This window comes from Pavona decussata, unplaced genomic scaffold (assembly GCF_977016875.1).
Source record: "Pavona decussata unplaced genomic scaffold, jaPavDecu1.1 SCAFFOLD_262, whole genome shotgun sequence".
NCBI classification, from domain to species: Eukaryota; Metazoa; Cnidaria; class Anthozoa; order Scleractinia; family Agariciidae; genus Pavona; species Pavona decussata.
Window position 1 is genome coordinate 1365001 of NW_028145665.1, and position 17772 is coordinate 1382772.

General features: G+C 39.3%; 1 protein-coding gene and 1 pseudogene across 1 annotated transcript; one reads left to right on the plus strand and one right to left on the minus strand.

The window, feature by feature from the left end:
• The window catches only part of LOC146456059 (uncharacterized), a 2957-nt pseudogene extending 778 nt beyond the window's left edge, over positions 1-2179 (minus strand).
• Positions 2180-10956: 8777 nt separating this feature from the next.
• On the plus strand, positions 10957-11895 carry LOC146456060 (putative G-protein coupled receptor 45). The gene has a single exon (XM_085093643.1). It carries the CDS (start codon positions 10957-10959, stop codon positions 11893-11895), a length of 939 nt encoding a protein of 312 aa, XP_084949769.1.
• Positions 11896-17772: the final 5877 nt, after the last annotated feature.

Below are 17772 nucleotides of genomic sequence, written 5' to 3' on the forward strand. Positions count from 1 at the left end.
GGCCCAGACAAAACGCGAGTAGTCCAGATATGTCTCTTCCCAACCAGATAAACAAACGCAAACGTTAAAATATAAGCCGTCCTAACCGACCTAACGATGATCTCTTAACTAAACAAACCGGGCGGTGAACTGAACAAAAACTTCTGTGTGGAACCAAAAAGCTGTTAAGGGTTGAACGATCCCGAAACACAAAGAAAAGATCGCTTAGAGACAAACAGCCCCGGAGCCGCGCGGACAGAAATCGTAAATACGAAAGCAAAAAGAGGGTCAGCCCTTGACTGATACAGCCTAAGGTGAAACACTAAGAAAGCTAAAATTTCAAACGAAATTCTTTCCAAAAACGTAGGCGGGGTCTGAATACCTGAGGGTCTAGGACCAAACGCACAAAATCCTATAAAACAGCGGGGTCCCGGAACCACGAAACCGTACCCTAAGGAAACGGGTTCCGAACGTCTAACAATAAACACAAAACTGTGTTTCTGAGGCCAAAGGATGGTCCCGTACGGTAAACAACAAACCCTGAGACTGGCCCCCGGAGCTAATAACGGTCCCCGGACCGTAATAACAAACCGCTTACAAAGCTGGCTCCCGGAGCAAAAAATACGGTCCCGGACCGTAAAGACTAAACTCCTTTAAAGCCGGCTCCCGGAGCCAAAACGGTCCCGGACCGTTAATAACAAACTCCTTTCAAATCTGGCTCCCGGAGCCAAAAACGGTCCCGGACCGTTAATAACAAACTCCTTTCAAAACTGGCTCCCGGAGCTAAAGACGGTCCCGGACCGTTAATAAGAAACTCCTTTCAAAACTGGCTCCCGGAGCCAAAACGGTCCCGGACCGTTAATAACAAACTCCTTTAAAAACTAGGCTCCCGGAGCTAAAAACGGTCCCGGACCGTTAATAAGAAACCACTTTCAAAACTGGCTCCCGGAGCCAAAGCGGTCCCGGACCGTTAATAACAAACTCCTTTCAAAACTGGCTCCCGGAGCTAAAAACGGTCCCGGACCGTTAATAAGAAACTCCTTTCAAATCTGGCTCCCGGAGCCAAAACGGTCCCGGACCGTTAATAACAATCTTCTTACAAAAACTGGCTCCCGGAGCCAAAAACGGTCCCGGACCGTTAATAACAAACTTCTTTGAAATCTGGCTCCCGGACCGTTAGTAACAATCTTCTTACAAAACTGGCTCCCGGAGCCAAAACGGTCCCGGACCGTTAATAACAAACCTCTTTGAAATCTGGCTCCCGGAGCCAAAACGGACACGGACCGTTAATAGCAAACTTCTTTGAAATCTGGCTCCCGGAGCCAAAACGGTCCCGGACCGTTAATAACAAACTTCTTTAAAATCTGGCTCCCGGACCGTAATCAATAAAAGATACATTACAACCTGGCTCCCGGAGCCAAAAACCTAAGATATGCAACGGATTAAAAGCGGTTTCCGAAACGAGAGATAAAGTATGGGCTCCCGGAGCCCGCAAAACAAAACAGGCACAAACCGAAAACATAACTTAACAATACCAGAATAAAGGTCTACTCCTAAAGGTAAAACCTACGAACATAAAAAGGTCCTAAGAACTTGTAGAGATAACACCAGAGAAAACACAAGAAACAAGGGAACGAACGGTGACAAACAAGCATACCCAAGGGACACGTGGCACGTAAAAACCACCCAGATAACGAAACCGGCGAAAACAGGTAAGAATACCAAACTAACCGAAACGCCAAAGAAAAAACTATGATAAGACGGCCTACGACAGAAGACTAGCATACGAAAACAAGCCGAAACACGTACCACAAAGCGGAAGAGACAGAAAAAATACCTGATTAGGTTCCACCACGGGTTCTGCTGCCGGTCTTGGCGCAGGTTCCGCCGGAGGTTCTGGAGGCGGTTCTGGTGCCGGTGGCAACGCAGGTAAATCGCCCGCCGGCTCCGCCATGAAGAAAGAAACCACAGTTCAAGCGAAGAAAAGAAAAAAACGGGCTGGTGTTGGTTGACCGACTAGAAAAAACGAAACTCGGCCGTTCGTTTCGGCGGACGGCGCTGTGACAGAGTAAAATCAAAGCCACATGGCCTAGCTTATTAATAAGTAAAGCCCGAAATGCACTAATGCCATCCCCAGGGCCACGGAGCAATTTGAAAGGTCGTTTCATGATGCGCTAATTAATTATTCAGTGAGAATAGTGAAAAATATGAAAAACTAGATGGTAATTATTATGCAGATTTCATACGCAGAAATTTCAAAAATATGTTTCAAAAGAGCGGGAAATGTTCAAAGTTTAATATTTGTCCAAGACAATTGCCCCATATTGAATTGTGCTCATGCGCGAAAGGCTCTTAAGGAGGTTGGGGGAGAATTATTTCCTATTTTAAAAGAGGATGTTTTTAATGTAGCGAAAGAAGATCTGGAGCCACAAGAAGATCTGAAAACACAAGCGAAAGTTTTGAGGACTTTGCAAGAAGAATGAAAAATACACTGTATTCACTGCGAAGGGAAATAATTGACAATACCATCGCTTCAATGTTTGAGCGCTTAGATTTAATTACAAAGAATAGGGGTAGGCGTACAAAAACTAACAAATAAATTGTAAAGGAAAACATGGAACTTTACAAGTAAGGTAAAAGTGATATGCAAATGACGTTAAGGCAGGATTAATAAATGTTTCATAAATACTTGTAAGTGGGTTCAGCAAAAATGTTTTCCCCGAATTGCCTGGGCCGCAGATCGTAATATTACGAAGTTTGCTTGTACCTTTCTCCAGCAATTCTCGTATTGCGGTTGCGAAGGCCTCTTTGTGAATGACATTTTGTTCTAGAACCTCCCTTGCACAAGTAAGCCATTCCCCATTACAACTGCTTGCGCATTGTCCCTGAGCTGCTTCTTCGAGTATTTCAATTCGGGTCTTTCTTAGTCTCCCTCGCAGCCGTTTTATGTATTTTTTTAAAGTTAAAGACCCTGTTTCCATACAAATCACCATCTTTTGCTCTCTTGCAATCCATATTCTTTGGCGACTTCCCTTTGGGGATTAATTTTGAAATTACACTGAAAATAGGATGGAATAAGTAAATATAATTGGTATCTACTTTGCTTGGTGGCGAGATTGAGCAAGTTTGTGCGAGATAATCCGAGTTTAGGCGAGTTAAGGCGAGTTCAGGAGAGCTATGGTCCCAGAGTAGGCCTGAGTTTGGCTGCACCACTGGTGTCTTGTCAACAGTTGTGGGGATCTCTACACCATTTTTCCTTTTACCACTGTCCTGCACAAAATGTTTAGGGACAACTTTAAAGTTTGACGAATTTCTGGTGACAGTCTGTGATCCATTACTCACTGTGATCATTGATTCTTTCGTCTCTTCCACAACAAAAGGCTTTGGGTTGCATGGTGTAATCAATTTTTTCTGTTTAGGTTGTTTCATGAGAATGGTCTCTCCTGGTGTGATCTTTCTTTCTTGAGCATTCTCCCTTTAGTCAACATAGATCTTGATCTTCTGCTTTTGCATAGCATCTCTCTGGCTAGGCTAGTTGACGCATCGTGAAACATAAACTTTTGTTGCTTGCATCGAGTGGTTGATGGTTCAGGTAACATAGTCTTGAATTTTCTTTGTTTAGAGCTTCACAGGGCGAGACATTCGTTGTGGAATGAGAAGTTGCGCGATACTGGCGCAGGAATCTGTATGACTCTTGTTTCCAATTCTTCCTTTCTATGTGAGCAATCCTGATGTTTTTCTCAGGAGTCCGTACTAAACGTTTAGCTTCACCATTTGCTCTTGGCCAGTATGGCTTGATGTTTTTGTGCTTGAATCCTACATAATTAGCAAAGTCTTCAAATTCATGTCCATTGAAGGGTGGGCCGTTGTCACTCTTCAAAATATCTGGTACTCCTTGTCTTCGTCTATAACCACTATTATGTAATTTCCACTTAGGAATCGTCCTGCGAAATCAACTGCAACTTCTTTCCAAAGTGAACTGGGACGTTTGGTCATACGAAGAGGTTCTGGTGGTGGTGATTTCGCTGTCGCTGCCTTGGAAGACAGTTTTGTATTGTCTCTTCTGTCATCTTGTCTATTCCTGGGAACCACACTTTGTCTCTGATGAGTTGCTTTGTCTTAACTATTCGTTGGTGACCTAGATGTGCCAGGTCAACTGCTTTGTTTCTGAGCGTGGCTGGTATGACAATCCTGTTTCTTCTAAACACCAGTCCATTGTATACTGAAAATTCATCTTTCAGTCTCTTATATCCTTGAACTTCTGGCCTGTTCCACTAATCAGTTTCTATTGCTTTGATTAATGCTCGCATTTCTGCATCTTCTTTGGTTTGCTGTTTGATTTCTTCAAGTGTCATGGCCTGTGGTACTGCATACATAATGAACATAGTCTTCAGCCAAGTTCGGTAGTTCTGGATCCGAAGGACTGGGATGTCGACTCATGAAATCGACAGGATTTTCTGCATCTTTTTCCAGGTCAGTTTACAGTCATAGGGCATGAGTCGAAGTTTCCACCTTTCAATTCTAGCTGAAGCTTGCTTGTGATTACTGAAAATACCAATGAGGGACTTGTGATCAGTGATAATGGAAAACTGAGCTCCATAAAGATGGAATTGTTGTGCAGCCCACACTACAGCAAGCATCTCTCGCTCGGTTTGGGAGTAGCGACTTTCAACATCATGCCCGGCTTGCATAAGTGAGAACTTTACGTTCTTGTTCCAATAAACCACCAAGGCCAACGGGCCTTGCATCAACAATGATTTCGGTTTGCTTTGGTGGATCAAAGTATGGGATGACTTTGTCTCCGACCAGGGCCTCTTTCAATTTTTCTAATGCTTTCTGTTCTTCTTGTTCCCATTTCCAAGGTGTATCTTGTCTCGTTAGAAAGCGCAACGGAGCTGTGATTGTGGCATAGTTTGGAATGAAACGGGATACATACTGCGTCATCCCTAGCAGAGACTTTATATAACTGGCACTCTGCGGAGGGCTTGCGTTGTGGATCACTTCAACTTTCTTTGAATCGGGTTTGATACCACTGGAGCTGAAGATGTGGCTATACAAACTGACTTCGGACTTGGAGAACTCACATTTGTCCTTATTGAGGCGGAGGTTGTTGTCCTGAAGTCTCTGTAGAACACCACGAAGGTTCCTGTCGTGCTCATCCTTTCCTTTTGCAAATGTTCTTACATCCTGGTAGGCCTGTTAGAAGTTCCTTGATCGATTCCTGGAAGATTTCAGATGCTGCATTAATGCCGAACGGTAGGCGCTTGTAGCGTCACTGGCCAACATTGGTGCTGAATGTGGTGATAAAACGACTTTCTGGTACCAATTGGAGCTGATGATACCTGAGCAAAGATCTAATGCACTGAAATGAGTTGCACCCTTTAGATCAGCTATGAGATCATCTATGGTTGGCATAAGGTGTTTCACTCTCTTTATCGCCTTATTTGCCTCCCTCATGTCAACACAAGTTCGTACTTCTCCAGATTTCTTGGGTACAACAACAATGGGACTTATCCATGGTGTGGGTCCTTCAACTTTTTCGATGATGTCTAATCTTTCTAGCCTCTCAAGCTCCTTTTCAATATCTCCACCAACATGAAAAGGAATTCTGCGGTGCGGCTGTTGTCTGCGCGTAACATCAGGGTCAACGTGTACCTTTACCACTTTGTTTCATACTCTTCCTATGCCTCCAAATAGACATTAGAATTCTTCTTGTAAAACCTCGAGGCTGTTCTTGTTGATAGCTGTAACTGTAGCAGTGTTAACCGATATCGTGACCAAATTAAGCTTTTGGGCAGTGTTGTGGGCAGGGAGGTTTCCTGTATTTCCTTTTACAACATGTAACTGGGTGTTGGTGCTAATGTTACTAGATGTGACAGTTGCCGAGAGAGTTCCTAGCTTTGAAGAGGGGCTTTGGATCCGTAGGAATAAATCTTGGTGTGAGCAGGCTCCAGGGCTGTGTTGCCACAGTTAATTCTTCGAAAGGTCTTTTCATCTAAAAGGTTGACAGACGCACCTGTGTCTATAATAATCTGTACAGCTTTCCCATTGATTTGTACTTCGCACATCGGTGGCTTCTTGTTATCGATGTAATTTACTGTATACACGTACTCGTATTCTTCTTCGGATGAGAGACCAAATTCCACATGAGCCACTGTTTGAGGCTTTGTTAGGGGTTTTGATTGGTAAACGTGAGCAAAATGACCAACTTTTCCACAAGCATTGCGAAACATATCCACCGCAGTTTTCGCACTTCGTGGATTTGTTGTTTCGCTTGTTGCAGTGTTGACGTTTGCGTGACTGAGATCTCCTGTCACGTGGCTGAGAGGAATTTTCGTTCCGCTGAGGTGGGCGACTGGGACGATCGCTGGTTTTAGTTTTAATTGCACTGATATCTGATGTGGCTTTCTCCACTTGACTTGCTTGCAAGGCTCCAAGGCTGTACTACTACTACTACTACTACTACTACTACTACTACTACTTCTACTACCACCACCCACCAGATTTTCTAACGACAATAGGCAGTTCACACGATGGGCTAAGTCCCTGGGAGTAGTCACTGGTCACTTAGGAACCGACTATGCAATAATTAGCTGAATGGGGGAAGGGGTTGAGAAATGGGTAAAATACGGCTCAATGTTAAGTCGCACCCCCTGTCGCTAAGCAATACTGAACTTTAACCCTACCCCCCTCACGTACTGATAATGTTTAGGTCAACCTCTCCCCTCCCCTGCTCCCCCCCCCCTCCTCCATTGATTCCCTCATACCTAATTCACGTGTTGGATGTCTTCGTCGGGCACAAAAAGTACTTCAAATGAAATTAGAAATAAATTGAGATGCAAGAGCGAAGCAACTAAGTTAAGACAACGGGTAGAAACATTAAAAAATAAAATTACTGAGCATGACAATATCCTATTCACGGAATCATCTGGCAAACTGCAAACAGGGCTAACGGAATGTTATCACACATTTAATACAGATACTCTTCACTTTATAACTACAGAAATTGAGAAGAACATTAATAACTTTGTTCAAGATATGGAGAGAGTGGTGAAAAAATTTTCTGCCACTTTCCCAGTAATGTCTAGAGCAAAATCTTCAAAATCTAGGAAGAGAAAAGAAAGCAGTGCCAAAGCCAACATTCATGCTGCAGAGGCTATAAAGAAGAGAGCCTGTTTCATGTTTTTGTTTTTCGGAGGCTTACTAATTGACAACGAGTATGATCTATTGATATATGGCGTTCAGTAATTTGAAGGAATTGATAAAGAATCTCTTTTACTGTTTACATCTGCAACAGTTATAAGTATTTGTGTCTTAGTCGTGTTAGTGCCCCATTGTAAGTAGTATTTATTGTTGCAACAGAGTACTGTATTTTTTGTATTGTAATGTTATTAGTTGTGTTGCAATAATAATAATAATAATAATAATAATAATAATAATAATAATAATAATAATAATAATAATAATAACAATAAAATCTGCAACAGACATTAAGCTTGCTTAAGAGATCTCCTCGACTCCAGAAGCTTTGTTGAAGAATCTGAAAATGTAATTAAGGTTACCGTATACCTTTAGAGGTGTCTCGCGTCCAAGCGATGTAGCACGACCGGTTTAAACGGTAGATACCTAAACCCCAATATCAAATTAACGCTTATAGAGCTGGCTATCAAACTATACCAAGAACTTTGAAATACAGACCTCTAAATGTGACCGTCCGAATCACCTTTTAAAAGCTACAAGTCAAAGCGAATTTTTTTTCGCTAATTTAATTTGCTCCTCTGTTTCCGGACCCAAAGCGTTAAACTAAAGTGTCTGCGTTTTGCCAAATTCAATTGCAGTGAAAAGTTACAGAACATTTTTGGAAATAGGATTTAAAAAATGTGGATTGATCGTACAAAAAGCGCTCTCGGATAAAAAATATTTCGAAAGAAAAAATTCGCAGACAGGTTTTTGTTGTTTATATGTTAAACTAGCTACTGTCCAAATTTGAAGACAAACAAACAAATTACCTTTGAGTTTTAGCTCTTTAAAGTGTCTCCTTCAAGTAAAAAAAATTGATTAGAGAAAATAGCGCTAAAAATTCGACAATTCATTTTATTTCAAAATTCTTGTTACAGTGTGATAGCCAGCTCTATAAGCTTTAATTTGATATAGGGGTTTATCTACAGTTTAAACCGGACGGGCTACATCGCTTGGACGCGAGACACCTCTAAAGGTATACGGTAACCTTAAGGAGTTCCTGTCTGACTGAGCTTACTTTGGCTTAGTTATAAGCATACTTGCTAAATTATCGAACTGTTTATATGTTTATACAATTTATTACTATTACAGTTGGGTTTTCATTCAGTTTTTAATTATAATACCATGTGGACTATCCTACATGGGTACTTTCTTTTTTCACTTAATAACATCATAGTGCAACTTTTACAACGCTTAAGGGTTCCTGTTTCATCAAAAACTGTTGCCAATATAAAGTAGCACTGTTTTAATATATAACAGAGGCATTCCTTCCCCACTGCAGAACAGATAAGAAAATACTAAATAATCAGCCAGTTCAGAGATCAAAACACCTCGAGTTAGTTTAATTCCAGTGTAAGTAACTACAAATATTTGAACTCTAATAGCTCGTCTGCCACTTTTCCAGTTTGTAAAAAAGAGTGGAAAAAAGTAATGCACCCCCTACATGAATTACATTTTACATTTACCCCCCTCTGTAGTTGTGATTTTCCTCTATGCCCCCCCCCCCCCCCCCCCACAATCCAGGCAATTATAGCACAGTCCCCTATTGCTAACTTAAAACACCAATACAGAACACAATTTTATTTAATCAATTTAATTTTAATTCAGCCTAAAATTGCAACCACTTTGAACGACCGATTAAAACTCCAACCCAAACCTTCATAATTCGATAACTTAACGCAGCATAAGTCACGCCAGTGTCACAACACATGCGTTTGTGCTGTTTTGAAACAGGAAGATACGACAACATACCCCGTAATGAAAGGGTGTGTAATGTTTGCAACTGTAAAGCCATTGAAGATGAAATTCATTTTTTATTATATTGCCCAAGTTACTCTTCTTTAAGAGATACGTTCTTTACTAAAATCGAACCTAGCCTTCCATTTACACTACTATTAGTAAAAGAAACTTTACTATCGCATATAATGAAGTCAACTGACTATTTTATAAACACTACATCAACTTCATTTGTTTCCTCGTGCTTCTATCTGAGAGATATACTTCTCTCCGGAATGATTACTTCTACTGTATGAATAGTTTAAAACAAGCAAAAACTTCAGTTACTTTATTTATTATTATTTTTTATTTTATTTAATTTTAAGGTATCTTAGGAATTAGTTAACGAATCAATAATTAGCTATGAATAGCTTTTGCAATACTGTATTTGTTATAGTCATGCAAATAAAGTTTGTTGTTGTTGTTGTTGTTGGTTGCAGTCCTTGGTTGCAGGCAAAGGCACAGTGGTTAAGTGGTGTTAGGTGTCAAGACTGGAGGATTGGTCCCTGTACCAAATCATATTGTGTGGATATTGCAGGTCGTATTGTTCCCTTGAACAAGAAACTTTACTCGAAATTTTCTCTATTAATAAAGGAAAGACCAGGTATATAATTCACGATTTTTACCACTACATGTATACACATGGTAAAACAATTCATCTTCAACAATTAATGAAATGAGATTGTTTTATGATCATGTCTATTTTAGCTTTACTAAACACAATATTTGTATAACGTACTAGAGAAAGCCTTCAGGGCAAGTAAGCAACGGCAAGTCACAAGGGGAAAATAAATTTTAATTTCTTATGAGGTGATAGAGAAAGAGTAAAGAGAACGTTTTCTCAAGACAAACATGCTAGAGATTGAATGGTTTGGGTTAACCAACGATCAAGCATTTTGTAGTTTTTCTTTGTTGTATTTGTGTTTTAAAAATTTATTACGTTTCCAGAGAAGAGAGAAAAAAGAGAGAATGCATGATAAGTTTATTTATTAATAAAATCAAATCAAAAAAGATCTGTTGAGTCAATAAACTCTAATCAACTGATCTGTAGTGAAGAAGGGAAAGAAAGTTTGGGTTCAGCTTCACTGATTTGTTCCACAAAGAAATACGCAACAAAATAAAGAAAAAAAAAGGGCAGTTATTTTTCTTCATAGTATTAAAATTGGGAATGTTTACGGAGAGAATTATGCACAGATCTTTAGGTGAAAAGGTAAAATGTTGATTGGTTTAACTACAAGCTAGAACGTTTTATAATTAGTCTGGACAATCCTCTGTTTTATTATATGGTTTACTATTAAAATGCAAATCAACTTTACATCATTTGCTGCTTTCATGGTATACAATATACCGAATAATGGACTTGACAGCCTTTCTCTTTTCCATGACATTAAGGTGAAACTCCGTTAGTTTCAGTAAAGATCAGCACAGAATAGTGATTTTCTTAACAGGTTTGGAGCTAAAATGGTTTTAAAATTAAAATGAACCTGCAACCAGTTGGAATCATTAAAACAAGTAAAACGTTACCCTGACCGGTTGAAAAAGTATATAAAATTCAATGTTAAAAAGCCCTAACGTTTCGGCTGAAACTTTAGTCTTCATCACGGGGGAAGAGATAAGAATTTTTGCAAACAACCCAATGTATATTGAGAAATATGCAAATTCTGACTTTGATCTGAAGTTAACGCTAATTAATTAGCCCAAAATTTGCATTTCGCTTTATATACATCGTAATCGTTTAAAAAGTTCTTATCACTTCCTCCCGATGAAGGCTAAAGTTTTAGCCCAAACGTTGGGATTTTAACATTTATGCAATTTCCTGTAATCCGTCTCATGCTTTTTTTGCAAATTTACGAAATACTAAACTCAAAGTACTTGGCAGTTAATTTGACATTTCCGCGATAGTAAGACTTCTGCTTCTAGTCTTTACAAATTCGTCTCGTTCTGTAGTCGCATCGCGGTAACATGGCCTTAACAAACTTTACTGAAGATGAAGACTACAAGTCCTATGGAGAACAGGCTTGCGCACCAGAAATCAGAGAGGGAATTCATAACCATTTGATATGTCTTTCAGTGATAAACAGTTTTCTGTCCATCACTGCATTTCTGGGGAACACTCTGATTCTCATTGCACTTCACAAGGAGTCTTCACTTCATGCGCCTTCCAAACTCTTGTTTCGTACCCTGGCGACAACTGATTTGTGTGTTGGTATCATTCAGGAACCCCTGGTTGTGACTGCTTTGATGTCAACGGTGAACCAACGATGGAATTTTTGTCGCTTTGCATACGATGCCACTTATTTCACAGGATTTCTTTTGTGTTCAGTGTCTTTGTTGACATTGACTGCAATAAGCGTGGACAGACTTCTTGCCCTGTTGTTAGGAATTCGATACAGACAAGTTGTAACTTTAAAGCGAATATATGTAACTCTCTCTGTGTTTTGGGTTCTTTCGATTGTTGGCTCAGCAATGTACTTTTTGAATCACCACATCACGTTATGGTGTATTACTATAGCTCTGCCATTGTGTCTAATCATCTCAGTTTTTTCGTATGCAAAAATTTTCTTTATTCTTTGTCATCAACAAGCTCAAGTTCAAAATCATGTTCACCAAGGAAAACCGAACCAAACAGTTCCACTGAACATAGCGCGATACAGAAAGACAGTGTCCAGTGCACTGTGGGTGCAGTTGGCCTTAGTTGTTTGTTATCTACCATATAGTATAGTGATGGTTTTGAGCACTCAAAAAATGCTTACTGCATCTGTTCTCCTTGCTAGGGAATGTACAGTGACTTTAGTTTACTTAAACTCCTCATTAAACCCAATTCTGTACTGCTGGAAGATCAGAGAAGTTAGACAAGCAGTGAAGGATACAATGAGACATCTTTGCTGTACGTGGATTTAAATAACAAGAAACATTTTAAGTGAATTGTGTAGCTTAGTTTAACTGGTGCCTTTTTCAAGTTTAATACATGTGTTTTTGTATAAAGCATCAAGACAGAAATTCTCAAGCTTTCAAATTTGAAATTGTGGTGCATATTATTTTGGTTAGATGTGGTAGAATTCTTCGCATTTAAGGTAAGGATGAATATTATTAGAATTAAGATAAATTTCCAGCAGCTGGATCTCTCTGGATAGGCCATAAAAGAATTTCGTAAAGAAAGTAAGATGTTTTTGCTGCTTAATGTAAACTTTATAAAATAACCTGAAACAATAATAAGGAATATTTGTCATGTTTCTGATAGTAACATTTTCTGTCATGAACCCTGTCGTTACTTGCGTATATACCAGTCTATTACAGTGAAGCTTATCTTTTGAAGTTTAAGTAAAATTTGATCAGGGTTTCTCCAAGGAAGTTGGTCGATGAATCGGAAACTGTCAATTTTTTGAGGCCAAATTTTCCTTTCAAATTTAACAATCGCACCTGTCTCTAATGCTTGCACCGTTTCTAGCAAACGCCACAAGAATCCATCGGAGACAAGTTAAAGTTCAGCTGAAGAGATGATTAAGCCAATTGGGAAGTTTGACTATTTATTCATTCTACGAAGAGACATGAAAATGGTCAGTTCACACGATGAGGCAAACTCCCCGGGAGTCCTCACCGGTACTAATGTTGCTAACTTTAAACTCCAGTTCAAGACACAATTTCAGAGAAAAGAGCGGCCAGGGAAGGGTTAGTTGAACTTATTTAAGCACTTTTATTTTCACTCAACTTAAAGTTGGATTTACTTTGAACGACCCATTAAAAATTCCATAAAAGAAGGCCGCATAAAAAGAGGCCGCCGTTAAATTAGAAGGCGAATTAACTTTTAAACCTACCAGGGGCAGACTCAATAAACAATTTTCTTTAAAAACATCTGATGCTTTTTTGAAAATTGCGAAATAAACTGAAGGCCTCGTTTAGTAGTCGCGTCGAATTGAGAAAACATGAACAAATCTTACGGAGAAAAGGCTCGCTCACCATTTTTTCTGGGCGCTGTATCGTTCTGAATAGGCCGGTTTAGAAATTCTCGCTAAGCCAGCTGCTATGCCTAAGGGCGATGCTTTTGCTACTTGATGTAAAATTCATAAAAGAAAGAATAACGAAAGTGCCTTGTTTCTGACAGTGGCATTTTGTGTCATTAACCGGCTTGTTATTTTTTTATGTATATCAGTCTATTAAGATAAAGTTCATCTTTTGAAGCTTACATCAAATTAATTGAGGGTTGCAGCTGGGAATCTGCTTCAACTTGGTCAATAAATTGGAAGATGTCAATTTTAAGGGTAAATTTTTCATTCCAATTTTGGCAATCATGCTTAGCTTTAGAGTGTTCGCAGTTTTTTGCGCAAAGGCAACAGAGTAAGGAGATTCAATTAGGGAAGTTTGACTTTTTATTCATTCTACGAAGAGATATTCAAAAAAATAAAAGATGTACGTTTGCGAAAGGAAAGAGATAAGGCATTCCATTTTTTCTGTAAATGTTATTTGCTGAACTGAAAAATAAAAAGTTTGAATCAAGCCGGCGAGAGGAAGAGAATTTCTTAATCGTCCTCGTCGTCACCTTCTTCTTGTTCTTCCGGTCTTTGGGACCATATTTTCCAAAGAAAATGGTCAGTTCACACGATGAGGCAAACTACCCGGGAGTAATCACTGGTAACGTGTTGCTGACCTTAAACTCTAGTTCAGACAAAATTTCAGTTAAAAGAGCGGTCAGGGAAGGGTTAGGCCCGGTTCAGACGCCGAACTTTTCATGAGCCGAACCTAATACCTCGTATTAAGTACATGAAAAGTTCGGCGTCTGAATCAGTTGAGAACGGCTGTTTCAATTTGGAACGGCTCAGCCGTTCTTACCGCCTGGCTGAGCCGGGAATTTCGGCTTTGGAACGGCTTTGATTCAGACGTCGAACTTTTCATGAGCCGAACCTAATGCATAAATTATTATAACGTATTTCAAATTAAAAAATTAAAAAAATAATAATAAAAAAACCGCTGACATTTCGATTGGTTTTGCTTCAAGTAAATTAAGTTCGGCGTCTGAAACAAAAGGCGGGATTTTCGTGATTTGGGCCGACCTTAATTAATTTGAATTAAGTTCGGCTCATGAAAAGTTCGGCGTCTGAACTGGGCCTTCGTCGAAATTATTTAACCAGTTTTATTTTCACTCAGCTTAAATTCGGTCTACTTTGTACGACCGACTGAAAATTCCACAAAGGAAGGCCGCCGTTAAAAATTAGAAGACGAATTAACTTTAAAACCTGCCAGGGGTAAACCAAATACTCAATTTTTTGTAAACCATCTGATGCCTTTTGCAAATTTACGAAATAAATTCAAGTATTTGGTAGTCAATTTGACAATTCCGCGATAGTTGAAGACTTCCGCTGTCAATAAACGTTTTGTAGTCGCGATCGCAGTACATGGCCATGATAAACTTTATTGAAGATGAAGAGTGCAAATCCTTTGGAGAATAGGCTTCCTAACCAGAAACCACAGCAAGAATTCATAACCAGCTGATTATTTAATGAAGATTGGTTTCGTGAAGATAAAATCGTAAAACGTTATAGTAAGTCGTCGCGCGTGTTATTTTAACAAATATTTTAATTTCCAGGCAAGAAAAGCCAACCATTTGAGGTGTCATTTCGAACATGTTGATCACCTCTTCATAGATACAAAAAAATAAACGTCGGACAGGAAAGGTTTTTGTCATTTAAGAAGCTTTATTTTTAAACGAAATATCTATTCTTCTTGGCTACTCTACTCTGAAATCTACGCAAGTGGAATTTAGAGAAGGAAAAGTAACAAGCTCAATCATTGTGGCCCTTCATCCCCTAGTAGACCTTAGTAGACGATAGTACTATTGAGAGGTCCAGGCAGTGGTGATACATGCCATCTCACCGATTTCAATGAAACTTAATAACTTGAAAAGCCAAAGTGGTTTGATATTTGGAATTTTCCGGGGGGACCACCCCTTTTGCTTTTTTACAAATATTTCCTTCAAAATTACTCAAAAAAGGGTAACGTTAGGGGCTCCTTAAGCTTGTAGAATTTATCTAATTCTTTTGTGGCTCCACATGAGCATAAGTACATCCTTCATGAGTTATGCGCAAGAGTCTCAGATTATTTTATTAATTACCTGTCAATCAATGCAAGTTAATAATTAACTAGGTAAAATAGCATATCAAAATATGGTGATTTTGTGGCCAAATATCTCCAATGGCCAACTCCCCCCAAGGAAGATACAACTATCATGGTTTAGTTCCACCTTTGGCCTAACCAAATCAATAAAAAAAATGTGGGGACCTGGTATTTTCAGCGCGTATGACAAGCTCAAACCCTGCACATCTTGCACAAGATTTTGGTTTAATACAAGCAGCAGAAAACAACTTGGGAACGAATTAAATAATAATAATAATAATAATAATAATAATAATAATAATAATAATAATAATAATAATAATAATAATAATAATAATAATAATAATAATCTTTATACAGGGAACCCACATCACGAAAGTGATATTCAGTGGGGCCCTGTAAAGGGTCCCTCCCACTTATTGCTGCCGATAGGCAGCCTTCATATTCTTGAAGCCATCGAGAAATTTTGGTTCGATCGACGGTTCGACCCATCGTTCACATTAAGAAACAGCCAATCATAAATCTTGTTATATGGCACAGTCTAGCCAATTCTAGCCAATCAGCAGCTGTCTTATAAGAAGGATTGACATGTGCTTGCTCAGCGGAAAAAAAGTGCTCGCTTAGCGGAAAATCGCATGTGCTCGCAGCAAGATATAAATACAGTTGATCCGCAGAGTCAAGGTTTCGCTGCTCAGTGGAAAATCGTGCTTGCTCAGCAGAAAATCGCATGTGCTCGCAGCAAGTTATAAATACAGTTGACCAGAGTCAAGGTTTCGCTGCTCAGCGGAAAATCGTGCTCGCTCAGCGGAAAATCGCACGTGCTCGCAGCAAGTTATAAATACAGTTGAGTCAAGGTTTCGCTGCTCAGCGAAAAATCGTGCTTGCTCAGTGGAAAATGGCATGTGCTCGCAGCAAGTTATAAATACAGTTGATCAGAGTCAAGGTTTCGCTGTTTACAGGTGACAGTGACTGTTGTTACACCAAATTTTTAGTTTGTTTCCACGTTGCGCTAGATAGACAAAAGAAAGTGTCACCAATCGTTCTAAGAATCAGTTAAAAAGCCCTTATTATTACATGTTGCGTTAGACAGCAAGAGACTATGAGGTAAGATAGCGAATTCCCGTGCCCCATGATAATTATTTTCAATCTGTTTTTAGTTCGCGCCATGCTATTTTGGGAAATTATAATCCACCATCGAGTTCAAAATTAAATGACGTCACTCTAACTGACCAATAAGATGTCGACATTAAAATAGCAACGCAAACAAAAATAGATTGAAAAAATTTTTCATAGAAAGAGGGGCATGTATGGGGGGTTCGCTCTCTTACCTCATAGTCCCTTGTTAGACAGTTATTCGTTAAGCGTTCCGTTTTCGTTAACCAATATATTTCTTTTCACTTTTAGCAATTACTACAAGCACAATCCCAACAAAAGCCTTAGCCACACCAATAGTTACTTGTTAATGTTACACTCTAAGAACATACATGTAACCATGTCATTTTGCAAATAATAAGTTATAGTATTTTTGTTGAAATTGTCATTGTCGTATTCGCATTCAAAAATACCTTTAACGGCAGCACTCACTTCTCAATGAGAACTGCTAGTTTTTATAAGTTATTGATCTACTGACTCTCTCGTAGATGATATGATAATAATATTTGGAATTTTCGCAAAAATTATGTGAAAACTGGTAATAGTAGGAGCCGAAAATCAGCATTCACAGTTGGTTTCCCCTAACAGAGCGAGAAAGTTGTAAGTTTTCGCTTTACAAGCCCAAACAGAATATGCACTCATAATCTTTAAAGACTTTTATTGCAGAATCTAGCTTCAAACTCTTCGGATCGGAAACTGACTAGACGTCACCTCGAAGTCCATACGTATATCCCTTCTAACCTATAAAATATAATTATTGCTTTTGGACTTGGAGTCAATACCGAAGATTTGAGTCTTTTAATTAGAATGGCAGCCAAAAATAGGTAAGCTTCCTTACATTATATAAGCAAGACTTGAAGCTGTTGAGATGTTTACTTCCCGAAGCGTGATCCGACGTCCTTCTATTTCGCGTAGTCTGTCGCATATATTTTAACCACAAAAAATTCTCCACATTTCTTAAGCGTAGCTTCCTTGGCTTGCTCACTCAGAAAACCTGCACCGCGTGCATTTTGAGCGAACTACAAACATCAACCAGGGGCACCCAACGGATCGTTTTGGTAAATTATCTGTTCGGAAGGTCCTTAATCCACTGCAATTTTCTGAAGAAAAATTTCACCTCGAACTTTCGTTATATAGGAAATTTAAGGCCTAACGTTTTCGGATTGATAAAAATATCGTTTCGGGTGCCGAAAAAAGGTCAGCTAAGATTTCCGGTAAGGAAATAAGGCCTAAGGATTTCGGGAAATGGACAAAGATGCCCTACTAAATTTCGAACAGACTAAGGTTGCCCTAGAATGACCGAACAGATAAAAATATTATAGCGCGGCCTAAAATGAACCTTCAGAGCTTTAAAGGCACTCCAGATAGCCTAAAATAGCGTTTCAAAGGATCCGAGAGAAAACTGTCGTTGGGTGCCCCTGAAAATTGACCACTCACACCACGTGCACTGAGAGATATTATAACAAGTAACAAGTAGTGCCCGTCATCCTTGAATAGGCCTTATCACGGTTTTCGACG